At 46.0% G+C, this 25,658-nt stretch overlaps 2 protein-coding genes across 7 annotated transcripts in view; both read left to right on the top strand.

The window, feature by feature from the left end:
- Window positions 1-1,178: 1,178 nt before the first annotated feature.
- DDX52 (DExD-box helicase 52) lies at window positions 1,179-14,181 on the top strand. The gene is made up of 15 exons (XM_035139926.2): window positions 1,179-1,307; window positions 2,351-2,618; window positions 3,667-3,806; window positions 4,506-4,691; window positions 4,986-5,129; window positions 5,903-6,014; window positions 6,122-6,194; window positions 6,517-6,720; window positions 7,854-7,944; window positions 8,596-8,718; window positions 8,953-9,103; window positions 9,676-9,751; window positions 10,541-10,612; window positions 11,192-11,284; window positions 13,353-14,181. Exons 1-15 carry the CDS (start codon window positions 1,221-1,223, stop codon window positions 13,435-13,437), a joined length of 1,905 nt encoding a protein of 634 aa, XP_034995817.2. The 5' UTR covers window positions 1,179-1,220; the 3' UTR covers window positions 13,438-14,181.
- Window positions 14,182-16,648: 2,467 nt separating this feature from the next.
- Window positions 16,649-25,658, top strand: part of SYNRG (synergin gamma) — a 66,260-nt gene continuing 57,250 nt past the window's right edge. For all 6 annotated transcript variants that reach the window (XM_060268337.1, XM_060268336.1, XM_060268335.1 and 3 more), the window contains exons 1-4: window positions 16,649-16,856; window positions 21,900-21,937; window positions 23,840-23,958; window positions 25,427-25,557. In XM_060268337.1, the coding sequence (XP_060124320.1) occupies window positions 16,717-16,856; window positions 21,900-21,937; window positions 23,840-23,958; window positions 25,427-25,557 (428 nt within the window). In that variant the 5' untranslated portion in view covers window positions 16,649-16,716. The remainder of the gene's footprint in view (window positions 16,857-21,899; window positions 21,938-23,839; window positions 23,959-25,426; window positions 25,558-25,658) is intronic.

The following is a 25,658-nucleotide window of genomic DNA, read 5'->3' as shown; positions in this document are numbered from 1 at the left end:
ATATGGATAAGTAAGGCTGCACACCCAACCCCACTTAGATGATGACTATTAAAAATTCTATTCCGCCCTTCATCCAAGGATCACAGGGCGGTTTGCAATATAAAAACACAAAAATGCACACCATAGTAACAAGCACAAACAATAAATCTCCCTCCCTCCCCCCCGTTTCAAAAGCCACACTTAGCTGGCCGTCAGCCCCACTGAACTCAAAAGCACTTACAGTATTTCTGAGCAGAGGCAGCCAGTTGTGTGAAGCAGCTGGATGTGCTAGTCGGCACTGCGTGCCTCGGGTGCCCTCAAGCGGTGGCCACTGGAAGAGCAGCCAAGACTCCCTCGCGCGAGGCGGCGTTCTTCTCTGAGGCTCATCCTGACGCCAAAGAGATAAAGTCACTATGGATCTATATATACACTTCCGGGAACCCACGCAAAGAACTGTAACACTGTATATCATAGTTACAGGTAGGTAGCCGTGTTGGTCTGACGCAGTCAAAACAAAATTAAAAAAATCCTTCCAGTAGCACCTTAGAGACCAACTAAGTTTGTCATAGGTATGAGCTTTCGTGTGCAGTGTGCATGCACACGAAAGCTCATACCTATGACAAACTTAGTTGGTCTCCAAGGTGCTACTGGAATGATTTTTTAAATTTTGTTTTGACTGTATATCATAGATATTTTGGGGTAGAGTTGCTCCTCTAATTTTTTTGTATTATTAGAAATGTAATTTTATTGCTTTTAAAAAAAACATTGTTCAAATATTTTGATGATATCTGAAGACTGCAGTCCAATGGCCACTTACCTGGAAGTTAAGTCTGTTCTGTAGTACTGGAGCTTATTTGTCTCTGAAGCCAAAGCAGGTGCTGTAACTTGCCAGCGGTTTGACTTTACCCCCGGAAGGCGCACTCTTCCTCCGTCTCCCGAGGCGTACAGATAGATGCCAAACCACAAAATGAGCTTATAGTCAAAGTGAGGGCGTCATATGGAAACCGGAAAGTAGGGCTAGCCGTGGCTCATTTTCTCCTCCCGTACTGTATCTCTATAACTTTAAAGAGAAAAGCGACTCTCTACCTTCCTTACCCTCTCTCTCTGGTTCTACGACCGGAACCGCTCCGCCTTACTTCCGTTTCTTCTTCCGGCTTCGCCCCTCCTCCGGGTCTCCGAGTCCCCCGTTGCAGAGCAACACGGGCACTTCCTTCCGGGCCGCGCGGTGCCTGTCGGGAAGCATGGATTCGCACGAGCTCTTCCGAAAGCTCGGAGCCGGCGCCAAGTTCGACGTGAAGCGCTTCAGGGGAGACGCGGAGCGATTCAAGGTAAGGGGGCGGGGGCGGCAAAAAGACAGCAATGCTTCCCCTTCCTGGAAGCCCCATCCGTGGCTTCACTTTCGTGGTTGGGCCTAGTTCCACGGGAAATGCACTCTGTTCATGCCCAGGAGCCTTTGGTTCCTTTATTATTAGTTTAGTCTCAGTCTTATTCTTTCGTTCTCATTTTACGGACAGTTTCATTTTCATGCCCCTGACAAAAGTGGGCTGAGGGTTTTTGCCAGGAATGGGGAACTTGCTTCCCACCAGAGGGCCACATTTTCCTTCTTGTTAACCTTCTGGGGGCCACATGACAGTAGCGGGCATGGCCAGAAGAAAAAAATAGGTGGGATAAATGGAAGTAAAATGCAAGTATGTAGTTAAACCCAGTGCTTTCCCCCCCTTAAAACAATGTTTAGGGGTACTCTCATTTTGACTCAAGAAAATCACCATTTTATAGATCAAACCTGGGAAAATAAATACGTACAGTAAATGGACAAAAGTACAAACCAAAAGTTTCTACACACCTCTCCCCCCCCCCCCCCGGGCATGGAAGCAACTGCTACCGGTATTTGTCGCCAGCCAGCCAAAAACACTCAAGGAGGCAGTAAAGTAGAGCTCATGAAGGGTATGGCCTGGGGAGTCTTCTGAAGGTCAGCTAGAGAGGCACAAAGGGCCATTTTTGGTCTATGGGCTTGAGGTTGCCCCATCCTGTCTTACTCCACAGTAGTCTTTAAGATGCCACCAGACAATTTTTTTGTTTTTATTCCAAGAGACACACATAGCTACGCCTTTGGAAGTAGTTTTTTTTATCACACTGCACATTTTATTCTTGCAAAGCAGTGGTGTAATGGATCAGGGATGAAGCACCATTTATTTTACAGCAGGGGTGAAATGTTGTGTTCTCCATTCAAAAGTCCTCTGTATGGCAAATGGAAGTTTTTTGAGCCCTGGCTGGCTTTGTGACCAGGCAGGGTTCTTGGTACCTGGTTCTCTCTGGGGAAACAAGAACTCTGTTAAAACCACAGGGATGTTGTGGATCTGTTTGATTTCAGGTGATCAGAACTAAAGATAAAGAAGCCGGATCATCGGAGATTCTGGGAGAGCTTGACTTCTTTGCTAACCAAAGCAAAAAACCACCCAATCCTTCCGATGATGGCGGAGGAGGAAATTGTCTTCGTGAACCCCAAGTTGAAGCATTGGAATCACAACCTGAAAATAAAGGAAATGAACCCAGATTGGTGGGCAAGGCGAGGGCTGCAGAGAAGAGAATAGGAGATGGGCAAAGCATGGAAGGGAGGGGCAAAAAGAAAAAGCCTCAAGGTAAATGAGTGGGCAGTTCTTTTTAAAAAGAAGACATTCTTTTTTTGTTCTTGTTCAATCAATGAGGCATCCAGGAAGCATGGGCACTTGTCAAGTGATATGAACTCATCTGTACACAGTTGTGGGATCAGAGTAACACTTTAGTATGATTAATCTCTGGATTGCCTTCCACATATATACTCCAAACAATTTTAGGGACATTTTCTTTAAAAAAACAACACAAGAACAGAATATACCGTATACTCCAAACAATTTTAGGGACATTTTCTTTAAAAAACAGCACAAGAACAGAATATAGGTATAATGAACAACGCTGGTCTTCTGGTGGCTTATGATGTTTTCTTGCTGGGTTCAGAAGCTGATTGTATATTCTTTTATTTTCTTGGATCCTGATCTCCTGTTTTACTTCTACCTGCGATGCACACTGGGCTTACCTGTACTGAGTTGTGCCTTTATTGTAATAAGTAGCTTGGAGGCGTCGGTGTAGCTGCTGACTTGTGTTGCACTAGCAGTAATACTACTACTTCTAATAATTTTATTATTTGTACTGTACCCCACTCATCTGACTGCGTTGCCCCAGCCACTTTGGGTAGCTTCCAATATAATATAAAAAGTTTGGCATGCAAGGGCACTTCCCCGAAAACAAACCTGCCTGTCAATCAGCTGATAGGCCAGGAGTGGGCAGGGTTCAATCTTTCTTGGTGCTGCTTTGCCAAACTGTCCCCCTCCCACAGGTCAACTTTGACAGATGGGAGGGACTGCCCACCTTTCATTCACCTAATTATTATTATTTACATTTTGATTTTTCTGTGCACCACTTTGAACGCAGATTTATTTGGGTAAAATGCGGCTTATAAATGACAGTGGCAAATGGCAACATCATCACTACCTGTCAAAGTTGGCCTGTAGGGGTGGGTGTAAAAGATCGGGCCCACTAGGCCAGAAAAAGTTTCCCATCCATGTCTGAAGTGGTGATTGCACAGCAATTTAGTTTTCATCTTTTTGTTCTGGTTTATATACTGTACATGGATGTTCTTGAAACTTTCAGAGGCAGCCCCCATAAATCTTGGTACTGAAAATGAGGGGATATTGTGGATGTCCACTTTGGAAGCAAAGCTCAGCGCTCCAAAGAGCAAGGGGGAGAAGGAGCCCCCGGCAGCAAAATTGGAACAAGCTAGACAAGAAAAGGTGCGTTGGTTCTCTTTAGTGTGCTACCTGCAAGCAATTTGGAAGTAGTAGCAAGTGATAGCCATGAAACGCTCTGGGGTGACCTTGGTCCAGTTGCCTTCTTTCTTTCAGCCTAACCTACCTCACAGGGTTGTTGTGAGAATGAAACAGGGAGGAAAACAGGGTGCACCACCTTGAGTTCCTTGGAGGGGATAGGTGGGATGTGAATGAAACCAATTAATTAAAAATAAAGTCTGCTGAAAAAAAATGGCATGTACTTTAATCTCCATCTTAAATGATTGAGGGTTGAATTTGAAGGTTAGCACGAGTTAAGAGCAAGATCAGGGGATCCTGGCTATCATTTCATCTCAGAACATATGATAGCAGGGATTGATTTCTAGCAGGTGGGGTGTCACATTTCAAAAAGTGTGTTCAAAAAAGTTTTGTGCAAGTCTGCATCCCCGGGAACCCTAAGATTGCTGCAGTAATGAGCTTGTATTTTCAAGAGTTGTATTAGTTACTGGTATTTTATAATTGCGGGACATGTTTAGGTCTTTTTTTTGTAAAGAGCTTAAAGTTTACATGTCAAAAATTGTGTGCTTTAGTGCAATCTTAGGACTGGCAACCAAAGCAATATGTACTAGATGTGGGGTTTCTTTTTAGATTTAAAAAATAATGACTTCCACTTTAATGCAGCGTGTACATCTTGGAATTTTCTAGGTAAACCACTTCAGAAATAAGCACAAGATCTACATTCAGGGAACAGATCTTCCGGAACCCATTGCTACGTTTGAGCAACTTGCAAAGGAATACAGCGTCCACCAAAAGATCATGCAGAACATTGAAGCTGCAGGGTTCCAGACTCCCACACCGGTTCAGATGCAGGCTATTCCTGTCATGCTTCATGTGCGTCCTTGGTTTAATCTTTCACTTTGAGGTGAAACGGTGATGTAGTCCTTGTTTAACTTCTCCACCAGCAAGATGGTGTGGGGGGGGGGGGGACGGCGCCTATTTTGCAGGCGTGTTATGAACTCAGATTGAATTATTACCCAAAGTCCTTTTTGTGCATATTATATACTATCAATGACAGGGAAAACAGAACATTTCTGTGGTGCATTTTTCACCCATTGTGGCTTTCAGCGCTGTACCAGCTGCCTAACCCAGCCTTGGCTCCTTCCCTTTTCTCCTCCACCTCACCAGGGTCGCGAACTTCTGGCCTGTGCCCCCACTGGTTCAGGGAAAACGTTGGCTTTCGGCGTTCCTGTTTTAGCACACCTGAAACAACCTATGAATAAAGGTTTCAGAGCACTGGTAATATCCCCTACACGGGAGCTTGCCAATCAGGTATGACTTATTTTATTAATGCCCTAAATTGGATTTGAAGGTGCATTTAATGCTTGCTGTCAGGTTGTGAAAGCTAAGCAGGGAAGTGCTTCACCCATGTGGTACACCCATCACATAAGCTTCCCAAAGGAATAGTAGGTAGTAAGGTGTTGACTAATAGGTGAGAACAGTGAGTTGCTTTAAATGGTCATATGCAGTATCTATATTTCTATCCCCTGACTACCCACTTTGCTTGGGTTGGGGAGTACCTTTTACTTATTTACATTACACATTTATTTACAGCATTTGTATGCCACTGTTTAGACAAAGAAAGGGCTCTTGGAGCAACTTTCAAAAACTCGGGCTCACGATTTTAAAAGACTTGTCCCCCAAGGAAAAAAGGAATAGCAGGGAGGAGGAAAAAGCAAGCTCAAGCATAAATGTGTAAAGTTGCATCTGATACCAGTGGTAGTTCTGACTTCCAGTATATTTGTCCATCTAGCCCAGCATTATCTACTCTGATTGCCATCAACCCATTCTGGGTCTCTGGCAGAAGTCTTTCCCATCACCTGTTACTTGATCTTGTTTTTTGAGTTGGAGAAGCTGGATTGAACCATGGATCTGTGCTGAAATATGGGCCCTTCAGTCTGTCATTGCTGCTTGTTGTTGTTGTTGTTGTTGTTATTCCGCCCTTGAACATAACTCTGAATGTTTAGATACTTGGGTTCTTTTTTTAAAAAAAATGGCATTCATGTTCATTTTTAAAAACAAATGATTATTCCTTTATGTTTTAGACGCATCGAGAGCTGCTTAAGCTGTCGGAAGGTATCGGCTTCAGAATACACATGATCAATAAAGCTGCTGAGGCTGCAAAAAAGTTTGGGCCAAAGTCATCTCAGAAATTTGGTAACTTGGACATAAACTGGAGTTCACAGATTCCAATTCACTCCCTATTCCATTGCCCTGCCTGGCTAATTGTGTGTATGTCTCTCCCCCCCGCCCCCCCGGCGCAGATATTCTGGTGACTACTCCAAACAGACTTGTCTATCTTCTGAAACAAGACCCTCCAGCAATAGATTTGACCAGGTAAAAAAACAGAGCTCTCATTTAAAATAAGTTCCTTCAGTCTACCAGCACGTTTGACACATGTACTAAAATTTCTTAGTCCAGTCTCTGGCACCATCCTGAGCTCTTTGGCGAAAACGTGGGCTGTAAATGTAATAGATAAATACTAAAGTTTATATACCTCACTTTAATACTAGCCAGGGGTGAAACCACTGCAAGGATTCATCCTTAGCAAGGCCACCTGGAAAAGGGTGTGCCCTGTGTCTGATCCTACTGGCTGTGTAAGACTTGTACACCTTTCTCCCCTCTAAACTGCAAATGACCCCATTCTGCTTTGCCCTAGGGTTGAGTGGCTGGTGGTGGACGAGTCGGACAAGTTATTTGAAGATGGGAAGACGGGCTTCCGAGACCAGCTCGCCACCATCTTCCTGGCGTGCACGTCCCACATTGTCAAGAGAGCCATGTTCAGTGCAACGTTCGCCCATGACGTAGAGCAGTGGTGCAAACTCAACTTAGACAACATAGTGTCTGTCTCTATTGGAGCAAGGCAAGTGTGGAAGATTGAGCGTTGTCCCTTTCTCTCTCTCTGATTGGTCTCCTGTTTCTAGCTGGAGAAGCTGGTTGATTTCTGTCACACGTCCTTGAGCCTTGCGTAGCATTGAGTATTTTTGCCTTAAGGCTGTCATGAAGGAGGAGGACACCTGAAAGGTCCTTTTGCCTGCTGTCTTCCCCCTCTGGGACCTGATTCATTCCATTTGGTTCCATTCACTGTCATTCCGTACTTTTACAGTCCCTTGTGCTGCTGAAGAGGCAAGCGGTTTTAACCTTAAGAGTCTGCTTGCCTCTTCAGCACGTAGTGGAAACTTTAGGAACTTCTGACTCTCTGGTGTTGCCTTGCCAAGTTTTAGGGTTGGCCGGAAAGTGTGTCAAGGAGTACTGTTCATTAACTGTGGAATTAGGAAGGCGTACTTAAAGCTGTCTCTCAGCTGATACTGCAACCCCCCCAGGATGCAAAAAGTCCAGTGCTGTTCTTTACACTGGGCTGGGTGGGCGAGAGAGGAGGAAGAGTGAAGAATGCTTTTTTTCTTGGGGCTGTGTGGATAGAGCAGAACTGCTCTAAATAGCCACCTGTGCTGAGGTCTCCCTTATCTTGTGACAGCTTTAAGGAAAGGAAAGGAAAGAACTCTGTTCAGTGAACCCCATCAATCTGTGAGCCTTGGCTGCAAGCTAGTATAAAGTGTTCTGTGTTCTCAAAGCCTTCTCATATGCAAAAAAGGTTGCAGTGGGCTGGTGGGGAACCTGGGGCCTGAGCACCAAATGTGGCCCTCCAGGTCTCTGTCTGGCCCCCAGAGCTCTCCTTAGGCCACACCCCTTACCAGCCCTGCTTTGCACCATCCTTCAGTGATTTTGCCTGGCTGGGAATGCATCATTGAACTGATAAGTACCTTTTGCTTGCCTGGATAGAGGACAGAGAAGGGTTTGCGAGTGTGTGTGAAAACTAGCCTTCCGGAGGAAAAAGTTGTTTTCTGGCCCTGGCCCTCAGCTTGAAAAAGATCCCCCCACCTCTGGTTAACACCCATTCTGTTGGTAGTTTTCTCACTCTGACAATTCCTTTTGAAATAACACTAATCCCAGTCCATCTTCAAGCCTTGACAATGCCTACCTGTTCTTTGATTTCAGGAATGCTGCGGCTGAGACAGTGGATCAGGAGCTCTTGTTTGTTGGATCGGAGACGGGGAAACTGCTAGCGATGAGGGGCCTTGTGAAAAAGGTTTGTTCCCAGAGTGGTTTGGCGGCCAGTCCTCCTTCCCAGAAAACGGGGGATTGCAGCTGTCTGAAGGGGATAGCGTTCTCCCAACAGCTCTCAACGCTCTTAACAAACTGCACTTCCCAGTTTGACTAACACCCAGTGCAATCCATTGGAACAAGTGGGGCTTCCAATTAAACATAGATAGGGCTTTTTGGCACGAGTTGTTTGGTGCCTGCTACCCTGGGCCTGGGCCTCCTGACTTTTGTGACCAGACTTCCCCCAACTTTTGGCCCTCCAGACTACAAATCCCATCATCCCTCACCTGTACATGTGTGCTGACTGGGGAAGCCCAGGGAGAAAGAGAATGAAGCAGCCCACCTGTGCACTGCTCATATGCCTAAGATCCCCGGGGATGAATCACTTGTTCACATTCTGTGCTTTGATTGCAAACTCCCTGGCACAGAAATACTTAGACCATTTTTGCCGCGTAACTTTGTGAAGCTTGTGCTGGCAGAGGCCAATGGGAGCCGTTGCCCAAAACAGCTGGCAGCCACCAGGGTGGGGAAGGCTGATCATGGCTGGCTATCTCAATAATGCTACCAGGCCCTTTTCCAACGTGATCAGCCAGCAAGCTTTCTCCCCCCCCCCCTCCTTCCCTCTTTCTCTTTGCAGGGCTTCACACCACCTGTCTTGGTATTTGTCCAGTCCATTGAACGGGCAAAAGAGCTTTTCCACGAGCTCATTTATGAAGGCATCAACGTGGATGTCATCCACGCAGACAGGACCCAACAGCAGGTAGGAGAAACGCTGCTGAACGCGGAAGGCAAGTCTTGGCAGCTAAGTTGTTCCTCTGCTTTCCTTGCCATGTTTAGAAGCAGGTGTCAGGGGAGGAACTCACACCCAGGAATCGATGCAGGCTTGAGCAATTCTGTGTTGCCAGCTTGGAGTTATAGAAGCCGCAGTGTAATTGTGGCTTTTGTGAAGCTGGAGGAGGGAAAAACCACTGATACATGTTTCTGTTTCCCCTAGAGAGATAGTGTCGTTCACAGTTTCAGAGCGGGGAAGATTTGGGTCCTTATCTGTACTGCTCTGTTGGCAAGAGGCATCGACTTCAAAGGAGTGAACATGGTTATTAATTTTGACTTCCCGAGTAGCGCTGTGGAATACATCCACCGGATTGGTGAGTGTGGGCTGCGCATTTTCATCACGCACGGCTCTTGGTTATTTCAATCTTCTGTCCACTCCCACTAGAGGTTGTGACAGCCACCAAGTCGGATGGCGTCCAAAAGACAGATTCATGGGGGGATGAAGCTATCGGTGGCTGTGCTCTCCTTCCACGGAACGTATGCCTCTTGATACCAGAGTGCTGTTCTGTGCAGGTCCTGCTTGTGGGCTTCCCAGAAGAGGCATCTGGTTGGCCACTGTGAGATCAGGGTGCTGGAGCAGATGGGCCTTTGGCCTGATCCCACAGGGCTCATCTTATGGGGAGAACGATAGCACAAGCCATACCTTGCACAGGTGGGGTCCGGACAATCAGTATTTGGTGTCTCACAGTTAAAAACGTATTGAATCATGCACCTCCTTCAGTGGATTTCCAGAACTGTGTGAACACCACACTTCCACAGAATGTGGTTTTAGCTGTGAACTTCAGCTCTCTCATATATATGGGGCTGCTGGGAGTTGAGGCCCCTTTATAATGTTTGTGCTCAAAAGGTAGATTTGCTTATATGTTCCTTTCCTCCTCCTCCACAGGCCGCACAGGGAGAGCAGGGCATACTGGGAAAGCAATCACCTTCTTCACTGAAGACGACAAGCCGTTATTGCGAAGGTACCTCCCTTGCTCACTGCTGCTGCTGCTGTGACTTTTTGCTGCTTGCTTGTTTCCGTTGCAACTTTGGTCCCTGGTTGGCGACTTGTTTTCTTTTGGTTTTTTAATAGTAAGGGCTGAAGAGCCTGCGGCATTGACTGGTTCTGCCGGCTCCTTTCCTGGTGAAGGGCTCTTCCCCCTTTGTGAGCAGTAACAGAGGCTTTGGGTGGAGCTCTTTAGCAGCTCTCCCCTCCTACTGTTGACTTGGAATGAGGATAAGCTTGCAGCAAAACTCATAATAAATGGCAGGGCCCCCCCTCTGCCAAAGCCTCTTTGAACTGTGGGGATGGCCAAGTGCCCTTTGCCTGCGCCTCGGTTTTGGAGCCAAGAGGGACGTAGGAACTGCCTCTTACTGATTCAAATCATTGCTCTGCCTAGCTTAGTAGTGTCTACACTGACTGGCAGGGACTCTGGGTTCAGACAAGAGGTCTTTCCCAGCCCTTCTTGGAGATGCCAGGATTGAACCTGGGACCCTCTGTATGAAAGCCACTGAGCCATGACCCTTCCCTTATAGTTTCTTCCTATGAGGCTGATGTGTTTACATAGTGGGGGGCTGACACTGGGAATATTTGGGGGCCCAGTAACCTATTGCAAATACCAACTTTTGCCAGATCAAGTTTTTCTACGGTGGCGGCGTGTGTGTTGCTCTTGCTCCTCTGACTGAAACAAACTTTCTGAAGTTGGCAGAGAATTATTGACTCTCTCCTTTCTCCCCGCACCCCTGCCATCCCTTACTTTCTTTCCTTACAGTATCGCCAGTGTCATTGAGCGAGCTGGCTGCCCTGTGCCAGACTACATAAAACATTTTCGCAAGCTTCAAAGGTAAGTGAGCTTTTTGATCGAGCCAACTATGGGAACAGTGGTGGAAGAGCGCCAGGAGTAGTTCTGCTTCCCCTCTCTCTCCCACGCCACACCCTGCCCCCTCATCTATATTTTTGGCTTGAAAAACCACACCTGTTGGGCTCTGGTCAGTTGTGGCTGCTCTGGTCCTAGTGATCTTGGGCGGCTGGTCCAGGGACATGGCGCTGCCGCTGATGCTCTTGGCTGTGAACTGCATGCATAGTGAAGCCTTTGGCCTGAGGTGACATGCTTATTCTCTCACTTGTTCTCTCTCTCTCACACACATATCAGGAGGAAATGCAGTAGGAGGTTGAGCGGTTTGGTGGGCGGAGGGGAGCATGAGTGTGATGGGCAGAGTGGCATGAGGGAAGGTAGAAGCATTTGGTAGTGGTTGAGAAGTTGGCAGCGGGAGAGGCAGGGGCAATACAGAAAGGTGGCAAGGACCTTAAGCTCCCTGCATGTGCTCTAAGTGAACCACCTTCAGCTGGTTGTGGGGTTTTCTGCCCTCCTGAAAGCCTTCACCTTTTCCCCCCTCTCCCCTTGCCCCAATGTCATTTTCAGCAAGCAAAAGAAGAAGTTGATTAAGAAGCCTTTGGAAAGGGAACACATTCTTACATCTCCCCAGTTCTTACGCCGGAAAGCCAAGAGAAAAAAGTAAGCTGAATTTTACTTGTTAAAAGCTTTTTGAGGGAGGTGTAATTTCACTTAACCATTTCTGCAGGACAGAGGAAAAGAGTGTGAGAAATGTTATTCCCAGTTCTATTTCCAGGTGAACGAAGTAGAAGCAGAACTTTCGTGCATCTGTTCCCCTCAGAGCTACAATGCCCAGAGTTCCCTGGGAACGGAGATTAGTGGTTAAACCACTCTGAGAATTGTAGCTTATTTATTGGGTATATGAAGGAAGTTCTAGTATCCTTAACAAACTACAGTTCCCAGGGTTCTTTGGGGGAAGCCATGACTGTTAAAAGTGTTGTCCTAATGCTTCAGTATTGTGTACATGGGGCCTTAATACCTAGTGGGTCCCATCTACTTCAGTATTTCCCACACCACTGCTCCCCAACCTGGTGCCCTCCAAATGTTTAGAACTACCACTGCTATCAGCCACTGCTACATGTCTGTCAAAGTTATACAACATTTCTATGTTGAAGAGTTTGCAATCAAGGGACAGAATTTCAACAGTGATTTGTCCCTGTGGATCTTTTGATGAATGAGCAGAGCATGGATGGGCTGTTTTGTCCTCCTAATTCACCCCAGGATATTTTCTCCTTAACATCTGTGCACAACTGGATTGAAGCCACCAACCTGCCGGGCATCTCAATGAATGGCAGTCATCCAGCTGCTCATAGAGAGGGGATCTGTGTTTGACCTTGAGAGGAGAGCCCTTCAGGTTTCTTGGAGGTGGGGAGGCATCTGGGCCCCGTTCTGACTGTGGGGATGCTCACATATACCCAAACTGCTGTTGATTATGGCTTAATTTCAAGGTTAATGCACAGCCAAGAGTCTCTCAAACATCTTAACCCATGTCTCTCTAATGTACTGTCCAGCTGCCCTTCACTCAATGTGATCTTAAATTGACTGGATTGGAGATGGTGGTGTGAATTTTTTACCCTGAAATTTGATTCTCCTCCTAAGCTGGAGAGAGCACGGCCTTCTGGTGTTCAAAAGGAATTCAGGCTTAAAAACAGCACTTCCAAAATCTGGCTCCCACACAGTCTCTTGCTGTTATTTCCCCCTCTACCATGTCAAGGCAGGGAGAAAGAGACTTTGCAAAGCTGATTCTTGCAAGCTGCATGTCAATGACCAAGAGCATTTACCAACATCTGTTGTTGTTGCTGCTGCAGTTTCAGTAACATGCAGTGGAATGTAGAATTGGGAAGAAAACACACAGAGAGGAGGAGGTGTCTTCAGATCTGAGCTTCAGTGGGAGAGAAGGTAGAACCACCTTGGGAATGAGCCATATTTCAGCACCATCTCCAGTTAACAGGATCAGGTTGCAGGAGACAGAGAAAGACATTCCATCCTGAGACTCCGGAGGACCACTGCCAGCCTGAGTAGACAATTCTGGAAGGCAGCTTCATACATTCCTATGTAGCTCAGTGGTAGAGCATCTGATTTGCATGCCGAAGGTGCCAGGTTCAATCACTGGCATCTCCAGGTAGGACTGCAAATGTCCCCTTGTCTGAAAGCCTGGAGAGCATGTGCTAGTTCTGCCAAATCTCATCCACACAGTTCTGCCCTCTGAACATTTGGGCAACATGGGAACCAAATGAAGCCCAGAACGTGTCTTTTCCTGGCATGTGAACCCTTCATTCAAGTTAGTGCTTTTCACATAAATCCTCAAGTCTGACTGCTTTTAACATTCACACCTTTCTACTTAGCCTATTTAAAGGGGTTTCCCCCCCTTAAAAATAAGCTTTCTCATGCCAGCTTTTTTGTTTATTAGCAGCTAGGCACAGTGCTTCAGTTCTCTGTAGCTCATATTTATACTCAAGTTACATAAGCACCTGCTCTGTATTAAACTCTGCCAGAAGTGAAATATTGAACTTAAGAAATTACCTTAGACTGAACACAACCATAGCCTAGCATTGCCCATTCTATCTGGCAAAACCCAACTGTAGGTCCCACTCTGCACAATCTGCTTTGTTGACAGTTAGTAGACTGCTATAAGAGCCTGATGATTGTTATTAAAGTTGGTTACATGAAGGTACTTTTTCCCTTTTAGGAGAATTGCTCAGAAAGGAGTGAAGAAAGAATCCAAGGAAGCCAAAGCCGAGAATTCTCAGGCACAGACTGTTCCAGAAAACTGATGCAGCGCTTTGAAGGATTGCTAAAAATAAGCAAGGGTGCTATGTTATTTGTAGGAATCTGGGAAGCCACACGGACCACGGATGGAACAAAGAGCTTCTTTTATGTTGGGGTGCATTTTGCCTCTCTTTGTTATGTTTTCTGGCAGATTTTCTAAGCAAGCCCTTTCCTCCCCTTGTTGTGTGGGGGTCGGGCCATCCTGTGCTCTGACATTTTTTTTGCCAGGCTTCAAGGAGGACAGCGCAATGGCACAAATGGCTCATCTTCCTTCACTGATGATAAACATTCTTGCATCCCTGAGTGCTGAGGGGGACTTCCCATGTCAGTAAAGGAAGGCAGGGGGGGCCGAAGGGGGGGGCTGCCACTTACGCATTCAGGTTATTTTATCTAGCAAATAAAGCAGGGATAGGGAGCCTGTGGATCCCTCCAGATGTTGTTGGGTTTCCAACTCCCATGTACTCCAACTACATCGGGAGGACCACCGTTCTCCATTCCTGCTATACAGTAGTAGGTTCTGTAGCTGCTATAAGGCGTAAGACACAGTTGTTGCAGGCTTGATGCCGCAAATTTATCACGGGAAAGTGAATTTTAAATCCGCAGGACAATACCTGTGGATGGAAATACCCAAGAGTGTGTTCTTCTTGCACAAATTTACATGCTTTACACAGGTCCATCGCCCTCTGCAACTGTTGCATCATTTTGGCCATAAAATCTGTAAGTCTTGCCAATAAACTGCCTCCAAATGGTTTTGCTATGCCTTGTGTCTATGTTCCTAAATATTTCTTCATTTTTTGTTGCAATTTTGGGGGTTAAACTGTTCAAAGGGAAAGATATACCATAACAAGAGAGAGATGTCTCTATAGAGAAGGCCAAATCTTTCTCTCCCCTGCCCTACACTGCTAAGAATGCTTTCCTTCTCCGTTCTAGAAATATATTTTTTACAAATATCCTTCCGAAGGCTCAGAGATGGGTAGCAAAATGAGAAACACCTCTGCAGGCACACACACACCTATTATTAAAAATCCAGCATCTATTTCTTTTATGAATTTAATAATGGGGTTTTATCTACCCAGGTGGCACTGTGGGTTAAACCACAGAGTCTTGGGCTTGCTGATCAGAAGGTCGGCGGTTTGAATCCCTGCATCGGGGTGAGCTCCCGTTGCTTGGTCCCAGCTCCTGCCCACCTAGCAGTTCGAAAGCACATCAAAGTGCAAGTAGATAAATAGGGACCGCTCTGGCGGGAAGGTAAACGGCGTTTCCGTGCGCTGCTCTGGTTCGGCAGAAGCAGCTTTGTCATGCTGGCCACATGACCCGGAAGCTGTCTGTGGACAAACGCCGGCTCCCTCGGCCTATAGAGCGAGATGAGCGCCACAACCCCAGAGTCGGACACGACTGGACCTGATGGTCAGGGGCCCCTTTACCTTTACCTTTATCTACCTTAGTCATACAACAGTCTACATAAAACAATATGTTGGTCATGTCTGTTGATCCGAATGGATCTATTTTAAGGCCATGTTAGATACACCTCAGGAAAAAACCATGCAATATATTGATAAATCTATACCTGCATATTTCTATAGATATTTGATCATTTGGATCTGTATATGAGCTATCAAAATTATTTGTATATTTAATAGAGATTAATACATATAGGAATCTGAGAACTATATACCCATCTCGATAAATCCTTATAGTTAGGTCTCTAATCTTTATATAGATTACAAAGAGCTTTAGGTCTACAGCTAGAAAAAAACCACACACATCTTTCTGAAGATACAGTGCTGCGTATTGATTGACGTATGCATATAAATCGAGATCCTACAGGCACTGACTGTAGTTTTATTCATTAATGTGTTGTCAGGGCTTTTTTTGGTGCGCATGTGTTAAAACTTATTTTTACCATGTGCGTCGAGGTGATCGTGCAGAGAAGGCGGTTAAAAATTATATTTATTTATACCCCTCCTTTCCCCCCGGGGGAGAGGGGACTCAGGGAAGCTTAGGCAAATGGAAACAGGTACGGTAATAATAATAATAAGATAAGATATCTTTATTGTCATTGTCCCCTTGCGGGAACAACGAATAATAATAATAATAATAATGAAAAGACTAGTAATCTAATGATTGGCAAGGCAGAACGGGTGGGGATGGAGAGACCTCTAGGTTTAATAATAGCAGCCTCCATCCTGCCCCACACCTGGAGGGCACCTACAGCAACCACCCACCCCTGCCTATAGGGTGACTCTCCCTAAGCCCAAGACAGGTAATTCAGGTGAAACTCGGAAAATTAGAATATTGTCGAAAATTGCATTTATTTCAGTAACACAACTTAAAAGGTGAAACCAATATATGAGATAGATGCATGACATGCAAAGCAAGATATGTCAAGCATTTATTCGTTGTAATTGTAATTGTCGCTAGGCGGGTCAATTATAAATGGGATGTAATTAATGACATGTTTATTTTTGTATTATTGTAACTATTTGTTTTATTACTGTGGAATTTCCAAGAGAAAGCATTTGTAAAAATTAAAAGGAAAATAAATAAATACAGTAGTAAGTTGCATTACTGAAATAAATGCACTTTTCGACGATGTTCTAATTTTCTGAGTTTCACCTGTAATAATGGAAAGACTAGTAATATGATAATAAATTAAATCATTCGAAACAAAATTTGAACACCCTCCCATCAGAGGTCAGAGAGCTAAACAACTACCTGACATTTAGAAAATACCTAAAGGCAGCCCTGTTGAGGGAAGTTTTTAAATCTCTGATATTTTACTGTGTGTTGGAAGCTGCCCAGAGTGGCAGGGGGGACCCGGCCAGATGGGTGGGGAATACATAATAAATTTATTATTATTATTATTATTATTATTATTATTATTATTATTATTATTATTAAATTATAAAATAAAAAAATTCCTTCCAGCAGCACCTTAGAGACCAACTAGGTTTATTAAGGCAAGAGCCGGTGTGGATGGATGAACAGCAGCCTCCCCACACCTGGAGGGCACCTAGGCACCAGCCTATATAGGGGTGACTCGTCTCCCTACGCCTCACAAGACCCCCCCCCCACTTCCCCACAGGGGTGGAGAGAGAAGAGGGCGGCCAGACCCCGCTCCTTCCCGCCCCTCAAGGCGGGCGCTGCCCAGTCGGTGGGCCGGGCCTGGTGGGGGCGAGGCGAGGAGGCTCTGCCCCGGAAGAGGCGGCGGCTGCGGTCCAGCTGACAGGAGCCCGAGAGGGAGGCCCTGGTTCGGGCTCCTGCCTCAGTCGCCGGGCAGCAAGATGGCGCTGCGGCCGGGCCAGGGAACCGGCGGCGGCGGTTCCCTCGCCTCTTCCTCGGCCGCCGCCGCTGCTCTACCGGGCGCCGCTGGTCCGCCTCCGGGAGCAGCAGGTGGCGCCGGAGGAAGCCCCGGGCCTGCCAGGTAGGAGGGGATCCCGAGGCGGGAAGGGAGGCGAGCTTCTTCTCAGGTGACTTGGGCATCTTGGATTAGTCAAGGGTCCCTCTGCGACTTTTGAAGCCTTGGGGGGGGGGTTGTCTTCCCCACCCCGCACCAATTCGACTTAAATATATAGGCGAATACATAGAAGGAAAAGAAGATAGGCACCTACCTCATACCTAACACGTACATCATGATTAATTCAATTTAGAGCCCGCCCTTCCATCTAAAGGAGTGCGTTCATATGTGTTTGTATCTATACAGTGCACAGGCTAAATATTAGTATTTGCACATATAGGCAAAGTGGCAATGCAATGCAGTCTGTATGTTAGCACTTGCCTATGTTATCTTAAATATTTTCTTTCAGATGCTTTAAATGGGGTTGATTGGGTGGAGTCTTACTCGGCATAGGCAACACACAAACCTACAACAGGCAACACACCTAGTATACAATAGCATACAGGACACATAATCTGCTTTCTCTCGCTCAGATATTTATGGATAACGGTTGGGGCGGGGGAATCTTTCGCTGTCTTAAAATACTGTAAAGCCGTTCTGATGGATACCTAAGAATGTGTTGTATGGGCTTATGTACCTCACAAATAAATTATCCAGTTGGTGATTGTTAACATAACAGCATTAGAAGTATTTAACGCCCAGGATTTAATATCCGGTCAGTGAATGGTTGCTAACCAGTTGACTGAGCTCCACATGGGTAAGAGGCCCGCTAAGCAGGTACTAGAAACAAAATATTGAGGCTTCTGGTTAATAATACTAGGTCAGGATTCCCATAATCTAGGATGAAGGACGGTACGGAAATTTAATTAATTAATCAATAGGTGCTGCAACACACATTGAAATACTAATCTCATTTACCTGGGGGTAAGCCCCACTGAATTCAGTAGGACATACTTCTAAGCGGACATGGTTAGGCTTATGAGTGCCCTATTTCTTCTAGAAGTAAGGTGAACATCATGTGTTCATTGTGCCTTTCTCGCTGAATGTAAAGATTTGGCAAATATAAGCTTGTTTATTATTTGTTTATTATTAAATTAGAGCGAGAGAATTAGAGAGAGAAAATGTGAGATTCTTCCCCCTAGTAAATTTTTATATACTATAGAAAGATAAGAAAAACAGGTTCTCTCTCCCCATCAATTATATAAATCATAGAAAGAGAGAGAATGGGTGAGGATTCAATTTTTAATTTTTTTTTTTTACATTTTTGGATAAAAAGTACAGAATTCCATTACCTCCACTTTTTTAAAGTGGGGGAGAAATGCTCAAGGTTGGGTTGCAGGAATTTATTATTTCAATCCTTAATTTATTTTAAATAATGTATGTTTAATTTCAAGGCGGAGGAACACAACTTGGGTTTGTTTTAGGACAGGGTATAGGTCTTCTATTAATAATTCTTTTCCCCTCTTGTGTAATTTTAATGGATGTTTAGGAACCCATAGCACAGTAATAAGTCACTTACTTATACCTTGTTATACATTAGTTTATCTCTTCCCGCTGGGTATGCTTCCCACACACCCCACTTAAACAATGACCGTATGAGATAGGTTAGACCTGAAATTCCCATGTCAAGTTGAGACGCATCCTCAGCCACGATCGGGGTTACCATTGTTTTTAAAAGTTATTAATAGCAGTGGCAGAGCAATTTCAATCATAACTGCAAGGCTGGGTAAGGGAGAATCTAACCCTTTCTTCTGACCCAGGAGCCATTTCCTTGTTAAAAGTTGTGTTGCAAAACTGCTTTTTGCTCCATGGAGCAAAACATACAGGTATCTTATGGCTGCCAGTATTTTTTTCCCTATGGGGCAAAAACTAACTTTGAGGAAGGGGGCGAGTGATTTTAGAATCATAAGAGTTGAATCACAGCTACATCTCCTGTGCTCAGTCAAACCCAAGCCCCTCTGCTACCAATATTCCTTGAGAAGAGGTTAAACTACAGGTTACAAAGGTATGACATTCCTGTCCACCTTCCCTATTAGATACGTAGCTTCTTGGGGCAGATACTTCTCTGTTTTTGTTTACATAAGTGTATGGCTTTATCTAAATGATAAACAAAAGTGTGTTGGGTATAGGCTACGTGATTTCTTGTTACGGGGTATGGTTGGTGCAGCACTTGAGGAGGATTAATGTAAAGCAAGTGGAAGGTTGAGTTGCTGAGAGTGCTTTATCAGTCCATCTCTCTTCCCAGTTTTATTTACTGTATTATTTGTTTTTAAACCAGCTTGATGGATTGAGGTTTTGGATTGCAGTCCCAATATCGGTTAGCCCCTCTCCTAGAGAGAATATGGCTGCTGTGCTGTGCGTGGCTAGGCTGCTTAAAATTCCACCAACTTTAAAGAGGCATAATTCTTGGAGCCTATGAACATTCCTTTGGGAGTTCAACTTGCCCTGGGACATGCAGTTATGCGTAGGTGAACCAGTAAAAGGTTCTGTTGCCTTCAGAGAATGTTGGGTTTATACCCACTCAAATTAATATTTATTCTTCTTACCAGAGCTACTGAATTATCTCTTCCAGTTGAATGTGTGGATTCGAGAATTCTTTCTGATGGTGCAGATAAAAAATAACCGATAGAATTCTACAGGTTAGGATATTAGTGTGTGAAAACAGTCCAGATCCAATGATCCCTAGATGGTCAAAAGTGGTTGAAAGCCAGGTGCAAAATGTGCCTGGCAAACTGGCAGTATATAAATATATTTTCTAAATAAGCAAAGGTAGGATGCTGCCCTCTGTTAAGTGAGACCATTGGTCCATGTATCTCAGTATTGTCTACACCTGGCACCCCCAAACTTTGGCCCTCCAGATGTTTTGGACTACAATCCCCATCATCTCTGAGCACTGGTCCTGTTAGCTAGGGATCATGGGAGTTGTAGGCCAAAACATCTGGAGGGCCGCAGTTTGGGGATTCCATGGTCTACACTGACTGGCAGTGGTACTCCAGGGTTTGGGGCAGGGATTCCTGCCAGCCCTACCTTGAGATGCCAGGGATTGAATCTGGAAGCTTCTGCATGCCAAGCAAATGTTCCACCACTGAGCTACGGCCCTTCCTGATTTAGCATCGGAGAAAATGTTGGTTTTGGTCTTCTTTTTTCTTTGACTCTAATTAGCAGGAGTGTGTTTTCTTCTTTGTAGCTGCTTATAAATAAGTCACTGCTTCTCTGGAAAGCCATGCATGTTTAATGATTCGGCCTTTATTTGCTTGCTGCGTGGAATGGCAACGAGCCCCTCAGATCAAGTCATGGTTTTGCCCCCTCATCCCCTCCCTCCTCTTTCGTGGTAGGATCCTGACACAGAAGGATTGGGGGGGGGATCACGCATGTGGAGCGCTGATGCAGATGTGTGACTCCAGCAGGGGAGTTTAAACGTGACATGTAGGTTTAAATTAGTACCAGTTTGAGCAAGTAGTAGATTGAAATTGGGCATGTTGACCTCAGTGGCAGGTTCCTTATGATTAATGCAAGCGTTCGTCAAATGCCCTTATTCTTTTGTTCTTAGCAGTGTCCAGCCGCTGGTTTTTAAGGCCAGGAGAGACTGTCCTGGGTCTTTAACACAGAGGTAGTAAAGTGCTTTCAGATGGAGGGCCACGCTCCATTCTGAGCAACCTTCTGGGGGCCGCATGCCAGGGGTGAACAGGGCCAAATGCAAACGTGAGCAGAGCAATGAATGTGAATCTTTCTTTAGTATAGTAGGCTAGTTCTGTCTTGCATCCAGGCACTATTATCAGAAGCATTATCAGAGTTCAAGGACACCTTCCAGCCAAGCAAAGTAGGACTGGTGAGGACTGTGGCCCTGGGGTGCGGAGGGATGGCTGAGAAGGAGCTTAGGGTGGTTCCTAAGGGCCACAAAGAGAAACTGGGGGGGGGGGCTGCTTGAAGTTCAGGAAGCCTTCCTGTTGAAGAGCACCATGGGTTTGCAAGGGCAGGTCCCCTGGAAGCCTTTACTGTGAGGCAGTGGTTCCCCCCCCTCCCACACACACATTGGGATATCTTGCAGAACTCCAAGCTGATCCTATGAAGTAAAAACTCCTAACGAACAAATTCATTGCACAATTACAAAATTCAAACCACAATCGCAAGACTTGCTTCCGGCCCTGTTGACTCCCCCACGCAAGGCAGCTCTGCAAAGAACTGTATAGGCAACGACCGTGTTGCATTTGTTCAAAGCACGTGGGACCGTGCATGCCTGCATCACTGCGAACGCAGAAATGGCAGGAAAAGGGGGTAGGGCAGGCTTATGCGGGCTTCGCAGTTGCATGCGATGACCCGGAATGCAAACCTCTTGCAAATCTGGAGTTGCCTGTAGTGGAACAGGATCACATCCATCCGCGAGACTCTCCAAATGCACAAGTACATCTCCTTGAGACGATCCTTGAAATGGAAGATGCATCAACCCAACTTAATGGGCTTGTTATGGTCCCTTGTGAAAGGGAGATTAAGAAGGGTGTGTGCCTGTGTTAAATGGCCACTTTTTTCTCCTTATTTTCAAGCAGGAACAGCAGGAACCTCAGGCCTGGGGTCTGAATGTGGCCCTGCAGCCTCTCTCAGTGGCCCTTAGAACTCTCCCCAGGTCACACCCATCTCTAGCCCTCCTTCATGCCCAGAGCACTTTTCCCTGGCTGGAATTTGCCCTCAATGCCTCTTTCACACCCGGATGAATACTGCTTGTTTACACTCTGTGTGTGTATGCGTGTTTTACTGTTCTATTCCATAAAACGTAATTAGAGTAAAATGCTTTTATTATTTTATGTAATGAAACAGTAAAATAAACTGCTTTTCATAGAACGTATGACTGTGGAAATGAGAACGAAACCCAGCTTCGAATCTGGATTGTGACTTGTCCTGATGGACAGAGAGGAAATTCCACTCAACTGCTCTGTTTGCAGACAGCTCCAACACAGGAGAGAGCTGCCAGCCACAATTCATTTACCAACTTGGTCCCAAGGCAATGCTTTGCACTAGAGCTTGCCCTATTACTCAAAATGGAAGACTCACGATTTTCACCACTTTCTGTTTCAGCTTCATGTTTCCTGTTGCGGGTGGTCTTGGTCCTCAGGGTACGTAAAAGTTCAAACTTTAATGGGAGGGGAAGGCAAAGTATATTATCACTCAGGAAAGGGGAAGCTGCGGCCTTCCAAGATGTTCTTGGACTCCAGTTCCCATCATCCCTGATTGGTTGGGCCCAAGCCGACCGGGGCTGATGGGAAATCCACACCATCTGGAGGACTCTTTGCTAGAACTGAGCGAGGTTCAAAACTGCAAGTGTTAAATATATCTCTCAGAGTTGTTTAAATAAAAATCTTACTCTTCCCAGTATGTGAGATGTGATGCTCAAGATAAGGGTGTTGAAACTTGGGGTAAAAATATATATATTTGGGTTCCTTTTCCATAGAAGTGGAGCTCCAAGGCTTCCTTGGGGAGATGCCAGGGCACCTGATAATGCAGGGCTGCAGCAGATGTATCTCTTAAATCAGAGTTACATTTCAGGTCCTTTCCCCAGAGGTGTTAACTGTTCTTACGGAATATGCCCGTGCTGCCATTGACCAAGGTCAATTCTAATTAGTTGGCTTCGGAGCTCTTCCTAATGGAAGCCCCAGTTAGATTAACCATGATCAAGGCTTGTAATGATGTAGCCCATAATCGTGACTAAGACTTGCAACTTGCAGAGAGGGGAAGGACTGGAGGAAGGGATCCCGGGATGGCATCCTTGCCTGGTGGACTTGGGGCAGGTCCCACTTCCGATACCTGCCCTGGGTGGCTTGGGTCTGCCTGCCACTCTACTTTCCCACAATGTGCCAAGAACGACCCTGCCTCAATGGGAATGTGTGAAATTAAAAATGGCAGATAGCCCCGGCAACCTGGCATTGCTTGGAGCTACCCACAGCCCCCATGTGGCAGAAGAAGGGGACCTGCTGGAAGGCACTGTGTCCAGGGCCTCCCCCCTAAATCTGGAGCCATCCCCAGAAGGAGTAGGTCTTCCCATCTTCCCCGACCATTGGTCCTGTTAGCTAGGGATCATGGGAATTGTAGGCTAAAACATCTGGAGGGCCGCAGTTTGGGGATGCCTGGAGTAGGTGATCTTGCAGCCCATCCCCAACCCCTGCCATGGGACAGTAAAGCAGCGGGGGGGGAGGGGACAGTGGGGGGAAGAAAGAGCTGTGAGTGGAGGGGGGCCCCTTCCCCACCCTCTGGACCCCCTGAGAAACTCAACAAATCTGTGGGAGCGCAGCTGAATGGGACAGAGCTGTAGGCAACCTGAGGAACTACCATCCACCCTAGGTCTGCCCATAAAAAGCAAGTCTAGAGTGAGAGACCAGGGTGCTCCCCGCTGTTTCCAGGAACTCTTCTTGTTGTGAGACTCTTGTGGGTGAGCTGAGAGTTTGTTTGGACCCTGGGTGAGAACCCAGAGGCTGAGAGGGAGGGTGTGCCAGAAGGAAAATGAATTAATATTCATATCACTTTGTATTAATGTAAGATTTTTATATGTACAGTGGTACCTCTACTTACTAATTTAATGCATTCCGAACGCACATTCGTAAGTCGGAAAAAATTGTAAGTCGAATCCCATAGGAATGCATTGGGAGAAAAAATTCGTAAGTCGAAGCAACCCTATCTAAACCACATCCAAGATGGCGGACGGAGCTCCGTTCGTAAGTAGAAACATTCGTAAGTAGAGTTACTCATAAGTAGAGGTACCACTGTAGCTGTATTTTTGTAATATTTTGTTTATTTTGTTTTTTCCAGTTTTTATGTAAACTGCTTAGATATATTTTTAAATATATTAAGCGGTTCAGACATTAAATAATCAAGCAAAAGAATCAGTTGATTAAGAATATTGAAATAATGGTTGGGCCAGACAGTGGCCTGCCTTGGCCCAGATAACTATGCTTGTAGTTGTGGATTAATAAAATTTAGATCTAACAGGGAATCCTAACCAAACCTTTCATGTCTTGGTGTAGGTATGATTCCCATGCAACAGCAAGGCTTCTCGATGGTGTCAGTCATGCAGCCCAACATGCAGGGGATGATTGGAATGAATTACGGCTCTCAGATGCCTCCTGGAACAATGACCATGCAGGTTTGAGTTTGAGACTTGTGCTTAGTCAACAGGAAGCTCATGGGCTTTGATCTGTATCAGGAGGAGTGGAGTTTGCTGATTTACGCGAGGAACCTAAGGGAGCGGCCTGGCATGCTTGCCCTTCCTAAACTTCTTTCTCATAAATAAAATATTTTAATTCATATCCTTGCTCTTGCACCAAAGCCACCCTGTGAGGCTTCTCAAAATATCATCTGAGTACAACCAGTGTCAGGCTTTGGGGGGGGGGCCTTGCCATTTGGCAAGGGGGCACATGCTCACTGCCTGCCCCCTGGCATGCCGAAGCAGTGGCAGGTGGGAGTGCTTTTGAATGGGAGCTAAGCTTGGCTGCTATCCATTGTGGCCACCTGCCATCTTAAAGTTACTCAAATGCAATGCCCCAGCCTGTAGATTTATAGTCCTACTCGGACACTGCTATAATAATAATAATAATAATAATAATAATAATAATAATAATAATAATAATAATAATATTTTTATTTATACCCCGCCCATCTGGGCAGCTTCCAACAGAATATTAAAATCTATTAAACATTAAAAGCTTCCTTAAACAGTGCTGCCTTCGGATGTCCTCTAAAAGTCTGGTAGTTGTTTTTCTCTTTGACATCTGGTGGGAGGGCGTTCCACAGGGTGGGTGCCACTACCGAGAAGGCCCTCTGCCTGGTTCCCCGTAACTTGGCTTCTCGCAGCGAGGGAACCGCCAGAAGGCCCTCGGCGCTGGACCTCAGTGTCCGGGCAGAACGATGGGGGTGGAGACGCTCCTTCAGGTCTACTGGGCTGAGGCCATTTAGGGCTTTAAAGGTCAGCACCAACACTTTGAATTGTGCTCGGAAACGTACTGGGAGCCAATGGGTGAGCTGAGCTCTTATTCAGAAATGAGCTTGCTGCTAAGAGAGAGAGAGAGAGAGAGAGAGAGAGAGAGAGAGAGCATTTGGTGAACAACAGTGCAGCCAGGTTGGGCTGGTGAGGTGCCCTTTCAAGCCCCTGTGGCCCTTGGTCAGTGCCCCACCTTGTCAACTGCTGGTGCCGGCTCTCTGCCACCACCAAGCATCCTATTTGTGTCTCGGGTGTTGCGGGGAGGGAACAGGGAACTCTTTACACAGCAAGCCCCAATGAGAGTGCAGAATATTGGCGGAAGCATGTTATGGGGCAACGAGGACAAAGCATGCTCGGTGGTGACAGAAAGTTGAAACGGGAATTGGATGGGATGGAACGAGTTGTATTGGAAGTGTGCGTGGCTGGTTGGAACTCCCGTAAAGCAGGAACCCTCCACATTGCAGTGTTTTGTTGCAGCAGGTCCCGTGGCCATTGCCGATTGGACCAGAAACCTTCTGCACACAATGCAGGTGTTTTCTCACTGAGCTGCATACCTATCCCAGATTCCTGGCTTGGCTTCCCCCAAAGTTTATTGCTCTTAGCTTGAATGCCATATGTTTCATTTGCTTCCCAGGGTGGCATGAATCTGGGCCCGATGCCAGCGGCTGGAATGTCATACATGGGGCAGGCTCCCTTCTTAGGAATGCGCCCAGCAGCTCCTCAGTACACCCAGGACATGCGGAAGCAGTTTGTGGAAGAACAACAGTAAGTGATGCTTTGCTGTTCTCCCCCCCCAAGTGTTGGGATGGAGATGAGAAGGGTTGTTAGGCGCCTTATACTAGGGGCAGGGTGCCTTTATAGCCCAA

Source organism: Zootoca vivipara, chromosome 15, assembly GCF_963506605.1.
Source record: "Zootoca vivipara chromosome 15, rZooViv1.1, whole genome shotgun sequence".
In the NCBI taxonomy this organism is placed as follows: domain Eukaryota; kingdom Metazoa; phylum Chordata; class Lepidosauria; order Squamata; family Lacertidae; genus Zootoca; species Zootoca vivipara.
Note: the sequence above shows the minus strand (reverse complement) of the source record. Positions and strands in the feature narration are given on the sequence as shown.

What these genes read in the sequence shown, in the direction of transcription:
- DDX52 (XM_035139926.2), top strand. Translation starts at nt 1,221, where the DNA reads ATGGATTCGCACGAGCTCTTCCGAAAGCTCGGAGCCGGCGCCAAGTTC. An exon ending in CAAAAAGAAAAAGCCTCAAG is followed by an intron (nt 2,619 to 3,666) that starts GTAAATGAGTGG and finishes TGAAACTTTCAG; the next exon opens with AGGCAGCCCCCATAAATCTT. An exon ending in AACAAGCTAGACAAGAAAAG is followed by an intron (nt 3,807 to 4,505) that starts GTGCGTTGGTTC and finishes GGAATTTTCTAG; the next exon opens with GTAAACCACTTCAGAAATAA.